Source organism: Gavialis gangeticus, unplaced genomic scaffold (assembly GCF_001723915.1).
Source record: "Gavialis gangeticus isolate Ggan-Ray unplaced genomic scaffold, GavGan_comp1, whole genome shotgun sequence".
NCBI lineage: Eukaryota > Metazoa > Chordata > Crocodylia > Gavialidae > Gavialis > Gavialis gangeticus.
The window spans coordinates 61,760,009-61,768,079 of NW_017729024.1; the positions used below are offsets into that span (position 1 = coordinate 61,760,009).

Genomic DNA, 8,071 nt, shown 5'->3' on the forward strand with positions numbered 1-8,071 from the left:
CCTACTACTCTGCTGGCTATTTTACTTAGAGCCATACTTATCTACATACCTTTCTTCTTCAGGTCCAACTGTCTCTTGCTCCAGTGCAAAATGACACTTGGCCAGAACAAGGATAAAGCTTCCAGATCTGCTCTAATGCTGTTTTTATGTCAATGTAACTGGACTTGCTAGCTTAAGAAATCCATTGAGATTGCTCATTACCAATTTTTTTTGCTCTTCTTTGAATTTTGTTTCTTACAGATGCACCTCTTCAAACAGTGTTGCTTCATGTCCTGAGTCTAGTCGTGTGTACTTTATTCTAAACTATTTAATGAGAAATTCTTCTGCTGGAAACTTTTGTCCTTTCACCAGTAATCCGACTCTAGATTCAAGGCATAGTAATCTGCTGGTTTATTTCCCAGACAGATCATAGCAGGAAAGGTCATTCCTAAGAAGACATAAAATCTGGGGCATCAAAGATTATTAACAGTTTACTGGGGTTTTCCTTAAATGTGTTGAATCTTCCGTGGTTTAAGTAAGAAAATCCCACATAAAAATAAGAAACAGTGTATAGTTTTTCACTGGAAACAGAAAACTATGGATCTTGATGACTGATTTTGTCCCTGTTACTTCCTTACTTTTTGAACAGATAACTTGCCATGCTGTTGCTTGCGCAGAGACTGCGCGAATTGCTCAACTGGTGGCTCGCCAGAGAAGTTCAAAAAAGAAAGTGGGACGACAAGTAAACTGCCAAATGAGGCTGAAGAACACAGCTCCATTCTCATTAGTAGGTAGGAGTTCATAACACAAACTACAGTTTAATTAATTCTGCTTTTGTCATGGGCAGGTATCAGAAGTCTCCTTTCAGGGACTATTGCTGACTATAAGAGATTAAAAGAATGCACAATCCATGAAGTAGTTTATGTACTCGTTTCAGTATTTATTTCCTTCTAACTCTTGTTGGCATATCATTTTTAGTGTTTGTAAGTCCAGTAGAGATTCAAGGGTTCTCTCTCTACAGAAGAGCTGTTTTTGAAGAGTAGCTGTCTTTTGTTGTTGTTGTTTTTGGGGAGCAGTGGGTATGTGTTTTGTTAAGATTTTCCCTCTTTCTCCTCCTCCTAGTTAGGATCAAGTGTGGATTGACTGGATTTTCAAGACTATTTAAAGCTAGTGGTGGGAAAAATTACTTGGGGGTGCTCCTTCATGGCAGGATTGGGGAAGAGGAAGCAGAGCAGGGTTACAATACATATTAAATCCTTGAAGCAGACTGAGTAGCGTATACTCTTCCTACAGGAACAGTATGTTCTGCCTCTCTGAAAGGTGGAGATTGGAACTTGGAGTCGAGCTGCTTTCATTCTTCCATCCACTTCACTTTTTTTTAAAGTAGGTATCACTATCAAGGGGCAAAAGCATGGAAAAAGAGAATAGCATGCCATACCACTAAGGCCACAGGCTCAAACAGGTTACTCCCAGGAAAGCCCAGCTGCCCAAAGGAAAATATTTGTAACCACATGGTATGGCTTTTAAATAGTGGGAACTCAGCCTCTAACCCAGGAAACTTTTTATCCCAGGACCAGTTCAAGAGCATTCTCATCCTGGGACAAGATATAACAGGGCAGCATGGAAACATACCAAAGCTTTACCTTCAATCTCCTCATTGGAGGGCTGACATTGAAATTATCTCAGTAACAGTGCTGCTTTCATTCCTGGCTGGCTAGGAAGAGAAAGCAGTCTGTTTTAGTCAGCATTGTTTGCTTGTTTTCCAAGTGCTGGAAATTGCTATTCATAAAGAGCCTTTTTTTTCTTTAAGGGTGCTGAACTAAGCAGTTCCACCTTTATCTCTCAAACTAAACGCTCTCAAAAGGCGTGTCCAGATGAGCAGGAGAATTTGTTTCCCCAGGGACAAGTAGCAGCAGCACACCTTGTGCTGCTGCTTCTTGTCCCTAGGAAATGCCTGTGCTGCACGTGCTCTGGCATGTGGCAGGTTACCCCAGGTGTGGTAGGGCAGGCTGGGACCAGCAGCCTTACCTGGGGTCCTGGGAGCCTCTGGGAGCTGCAGCTGTAGTAGGAAGCCTGACCAGCAGCTGGAGCATGGCTCCAGCTGGCCAGACTCGGTTTTGGGCGGTGAGCACTGATGCCACATGTGCTGCCCTGCTTTTTTTTGGTGTTACTTTTCTAACCCTGGGAGATCCCAGGGTCAGCCCCACCTCACATTGCAAAGCAACAGCACAGGGAACGCCTGCCTGTGTGATGTGTGGCGTTGCTGTCCGTGCCCATCTGGATGCACACAAAGGTTCCATTAATGGCTTCTTGACCATAGTCAGAAAATAATTTTGAAGAAGACTCAGTGAGGAAAAAGTCTGGTCGGCAGCTTGGAACTCTTGTTCTTGTGCTAGGAAAGCAATGCAAATTGGCAGGCCACCTCTGCACCTCTGTTTTGGAGGTAATTGCTAATATAAGAAGTTGACACGATTCTTGCATACCCTAAAATTAACAGTGCAGAAATAAGATGCATCTCAAACTTGTTTTGAAGCATTCTACAGAGGCCTGCAAGCCTTGCATGAAGAAGTGCTCATAAAGTGAATGTCTAAAGCAGGAATAGGCAACCCCTGGCACATGTGCCAATTAGTGGCATGCAGAGACATTTTCCTTGGCATGCCAGGAGGTGTGTCAAGGAAAATGTAAAAAACAAACAAACAAACAAACAAAAAAACGGTTTTTTAACAGAGTTGCTGCTCTGGGCTTCCAGAGCAGTGACAGCTCCCAGGGCTATGGCAGGCACCAGGGGCAGGAGAACACAGGCAGGGATGCAAGGACACTGCCTGCATTCTGCTGACCCCACCCCTAAGTCTGTGGTGGTGCGCAGGGGAACCTGCAAAATCAGAAGAGCTGCCACACATCTCATTCCTTCTGACTTTTGCAGGTTCCCTTGCTCGCCCTCCCCTCCCACCACTTGCTGCTCCCTTCTGATCATTGGGGAGGTAAAAACAGTGGTTTTAAATATGGTGCAGTTTTTGCCTCCCAGCTGGTTAGCAACACAGTGCGGCTGCCAGGGGCCCTCAGCGAATTGGTGCCAAAAACAGTGCCATATTTAAAACTTCAGTTATTGCCTCCTGAGTCGTTGGGAGCGAGCAGCAAGGAAAAGAGCCCCTCCACCAACCAGTGGTGGACCTTCAGGAGCACAGGGAAACCTTCAAGATTAAAGGAGTCACTATGAAGCCCACTTCTGCTGGGGTTTTTTTTAATTTGGTAGGTCCCTAATCAGAGACAGAGCTGGAGGAGTTATGGGGGCTATAGCCACCCCAAAATTTGCCTTGGTCACCTTCCACCCCTCCCAGCACTGCCCTCCCCCGCCCCTGGCTGGCACCGCCCCTGTACCTAATCACGGGCTTCCACCATTCCCACCCCCTTCCTGGTTTCTGCTAAGGCTGCTGGCAAGGGCCGAAACAGCTTGCACCACACTGTTGGCCAGGGCTGGAGCTGCAGCAAGCAGCCTGAGCCCAGCCACCACACTGCACAGCAAGTCTCCCCAAGTACCACCTCTGTCTCCGCCTGCCTGCCTGCCTGCATTGTTGGGGTGGGGGTAGCAGGGAGGGGAAGGGAGAAACCAGCAACAGCAGCGAGAGCTGCTGCCTCATGGGCCCAGTGCTTGTACATGCACTTCTGGCAGGGGGGGCTGGCAGCTGGACTCTAGCTGCTGATCCTTGTAGCTTCATCCTCCTCTTTCCCTTCCCTGCCTTTCTTTTTCCTGTTTTGTCTCTCTCCTTTTCCTTTCTCTTTCTTCTTCTCTTCTTTCTCCTCTCTCCTCTTTGTCTCCTTTTTCCCATTTCTTTTTTCTTCCCTCCTTTCCCTCCCCCTCTCTCCCATCTCATCACAACATAGTTAAATACACAACAAGACCTTTTAGAAAACTGGTATTTACTGTAAAAAAAAATAAATAAATAAAATAAAAAAAAAATGTTTATGATTAATATGTAGTGCATCCTGCCTTGTACCGCCCACCCCAGTTTTGTTTTTCTGGCATGCCGGAACTCTGGCACCTTACAAGTTTTTTTCGGCAGCCAGGCCAAAAAACATTTCCTACTCCTGCTCTAAAGCTAAAGACTGAATTGGCCAAAGTGGCTGAGCACAGCTTGCTGTCTGTAAGAGGTTACTGATCTCTGCCCTACACTTGGTGAATATGCGATAGACCCCTCTACCTCAATGGCTTTCAACCTTTTTTGTGGAACCCTTTGCAAATTTCAAATGGAGGTGTGGACTCCTTTGACTTGAAGTGCCCTAGCCCTGCTCCTTTTCTCACTACAGGGGCCTTGATCTGTCCCTTACCTCTCCCCTCCCCTTCCATGACAACAGACTTACCAGCTGGACACAGTTTTCCAAGCTGCCAGGCTCTGCTCCTCACCGCCTACATGCTGCGCTGAAGCTGCATGCATGCATGGGCATTTATCGGCCAAATTACCAGCCACGTCAGGCCGATTTTCTGATTTACAGCCAGTTCTAATATTATAAAAGCATCCGTCTGTCCGTCCGATCAGAGTGCTGTACACAGACATAGACAGATGGTGGAGCACCGTCATGATGGTGGGGACTGAGGGGCTGGAGGGGAGGGGAGGGGAGGGGGGCGAGGCCAGCCCTCCTCCCCTGCTCCTTGGAGGAAGATGGGGACAGCAGGGCCTGGAGCACTGCCATCATGGAGGGAACAGAGCAGAGGGGCAAGGCCAACGGTGCTGGCCTCACCCCCCTGGGTCTGCTCCTTGGAGCCAGGGTGCACTCCCCCTCCCCCCAAAAGCAGCCAGCAGGGAGAGGGGAACAGGAGAGGGGGGGGTTGCTGGTGGCTGCGCTCCAAAGTGGTAGGGGAGGTGGGGAACAGCCCAGACCCCAGCCCCAAGTGATGGGGGTAAAGGGGGAATGGCCTTGGCCCCGGCCTGACATGGTGGTGGGAGGCGGAGAACTCCCCCAGCCTTGGCCTGAAGTGGTTGCGGGGAGGCAGTGAGCAGTCCCAGCACTGGTCCAGTAATTATAATTTAATTTATGCAGATAACAATAGAAAAATAAAAACCAACTTTCTGTTACCTTAGTTTTACGTGTGCTCAGATTTAACCAATAATATTCACAAGTGGGATAAATTTGGTAGGTAGAGGATTTGTTTGCTAAAATAAAGTGAAAAAATAAATGTTGTATTAATATACTCTTGCATTTATGGAAAAGCAAACACTAGTTTCACATTTCTGCACAGTGAAAAGCTTTTATTATTCATGGTGACATTTTATCATTAGTGACCTATATAAGAAATCCAAGAGCGTTGGTTGTTGGTTGTAGTCATGTTGGTCTAAGGACATAGGCAGGCAAGGTTCTGTGGATAACGTGGTATCTTTTATTAGACTAACTAAATAGTTGGAAAAATTATTCTTTGCACCCTTTCAGGCACAAACTCCTGTTTACAGACCATTAACAAATTATTTTCCCCCTGCACCTCCAGGCACTGGTACAAGGACACTGGTAATAGTTTAAACATTTATCTGTCCTTATATTCTTTGGGCTAATGCAGGGGCAGGCAGTTATTTTGGTTGGAGGGCTGCTTACTGAATTTTAGCGAGGTGTCAAGGGCTGCAAGGGCAGCCCTGCCACTTGATAGGTGCCCCACCTCCTGGTCACCATTGTGGGACCAGAAGTCCCACCCCCTAACCCCTGACCTTTTCTACCATAAGTCCCTCCCCTTACCACTGGACATGCTTCTTTCAGCAAGGGGGTTTGCCATCTTGGAACCAGAAAAATACGAAATTATATCCTAAAAATCAAACCTCTACTACAACATTAATTATTTTAATTTTCAAAAAGTACTTTTGTCCTGATTTGCATGTGCACGCATGTGTGTAGTGTACATAGAGGTGATTGTATAATAGCTTAAAATGAAGTCTTACTCTTGTATATTGTGTGGCGGGGTATAGGTGGGTGGGGACTGTGAATGTGGGGTATGGGTGTTTGTGGGGGTGGATAGGTTTGGGAGTGTGGGTGTGTATGGGGTTGGGAGAGTGTGGGTGTGTGTATGTAGGGTGGGGAAGCATGTGGGTGTGTGGGGTGGGAGTGGGTATGGGTTTGTGGGGGGGCTGTGAGTGTGTGTAGGGGGAGGGTTTGTCCACAGCTCTTGCTATGGCAGGCAGAGCCCTGGCAGCGTTTCTTCAAGCCAGAGTTCTGTGCTCCTGGCCACATGCCCCCACTTGCCACCACTTCCCCCTCCTGTCTGCCACCACTGCCCTTCTCCTGCTGCTTCTCAGTGTTCCCTCACTGCTCTGGAATCACATCCAAGGTGCATGGCTGGACCACAGGATGCAGCTGGAACTGCATGGAGCCACGGAAGAATTGCTGGGGGCTGGCCCAGCTCCTACTGAGTCCTGTGGTCCAGGAATGCAGCTGGGAGCCACATGGTGATGGAGCAGCTGGCAGGCAGGTGGTGGGTGGGGAGGAGTGGCAGCAGCAGGCAGGAGGGCAAGTGGCAGCAAGCAAGGACATGGAGGTGCAGAGACAGCTGGGTAGGAACATGGGGCCTGCACTGGTACACCAGGGCCAAGGTTGGCAGGGGCCCAGCGTGGGGCAGCAAGCTCATGGGGCCTAGTCTGGCCAGGGGCTCTGTGGAACCAGGCCAGTTCCCCACTCTCCCTGCTGGTGCAGCTGAGCCTGGCTCCATAGAGCCCCTTCCAGCCCTGCCCTGCCCTGCACTCCTGCTGTCCTGCTGTGGGCCCTGGCTGGCCCTGGCCCAAGGGCACTGGCATGGGCCCTGCACTCGCACCCAATTATTACCACATTCTTGCCCCCACCACCTGCTCGCTGCCATTTGTCTGCTTTTGTGCTCGCCACTTTGGCACCACGTGGGTCTCAGCTGTATGGTCGGGTCCACAGGACTGCAGGAGCCAGCCTGGCCCAGCCCCGAGGACTGGGGTGATCACCTGCAGTCCTCCCCTGCCGCCGTGTTCTTAGCTGAGTTTCTTTCTCTGGTGGAGGGAGGTAGAGAACAGCCCTAGGGTCCCAGGCCTGAAGCCTCTGCTAGACAGAGGCATCCAGCTGGGGGAGGGGTGGAGCTGGGCTGCTGGGTCCTGCTGCTGCTGGATACCGTCATCTTTGACAGGCAGCCAGGGGCAGAGAAATATTATTTTTCTAAATTTTTAGGGGTTCTTGGTTTACACATGTTTTGGCAAAATCTTTAGCATCTTACTCGGGTGTTATACAGGCATCTTAAACCCGTGTCACATTAGGTTATGTATATTTAAAAATTCAAGAAACATTAGTAACTTAATATTAAGACTCATGGGAATCTTAATTGATCTTGTAACTAATTTTAAATAGTTCTATACTTAAATGTTTTAAGTATTTGTTTCCCTTCTTTACCTGTGGCAGGTTGAGTTGGGAGATTGGGTTGGTTGCATAGTTTTAGTAGCAGATCAGGTAAGGATTTGTATGGGATGGGGTCACATACCAAGGTATAGGCAGTTCAGCTGGTGGTTTGCACAAGCTGTTGGCTGAGGTCTGAGGGGTGGCCAAGGGTTACAGTCCAACCCAGGGCCAAAACATGAGACAGAACAGGGTCAGGAAGAAAGCCGGCTTGGATACCTATGAGAACCAAGTTCCATCAGTACAAGATGCGAGGCAGATATCGTCGTCTGAACAGGGTCAGCAACATCATCTAGAGCCAGGGTGCAAAGGCAGGGAAACAGCAGAGCAGTACATGGACAGCAGGAGTTTTGTTGTCCAGACAGCTTCTCCAGGGAACAGGAAGCCTTTATGTAGGTGGGACGGTCCAACAGAGGGCTGAGAGCCTCAGTCCAGTCAGGGGCCAGCAATAGAAGGCCTTTCCCTGGCAGGGTCACTTTCCTCGCCACTCTGTCTTCTCCCATGAGCTTTGACCTAGTGAAGGACTCAACTGGTGTTTGATCCCCAAGTGCTGCCTGTCCCTGGGACCTTTCAGAGTACCCCTGGTTGACAGCCTCTGGCATAAGGGATAAGAAACAGGAAGGGAGTACTTGGGTGAAAGGCAGAGACCAGCACAAATAAATACCTTTACCATCTTCTTTAAAAAAAAAAAAAAAAAAAAAAAGAA

The 8,071-nt window shown here is 48.6% G+C and overlaps 1 protein-coding gene across 2 annotated transcripts in view; it reads left to right on the plus strand.

Moving 5' to 3' along the window:
- Positions 1-8,071, plus strand: part of TDRD7 (tudor domain containing 7) — a 96,232-nt gene that overhangs the window by 14,974 nt on the left and 73,187 nt on the right. For both annotated transcript variants that reach the window (XM_019517168.1, XM_019517169.1), the window contains exon 2: positions 629-770. In XM_019517168.1, coding sequence (XP_019372713.1) covers positions 629-770 — 142 coding nt within the window. The remainder of the gene's footprint in view (positions 1-628; positions 771-8,071) is intronic.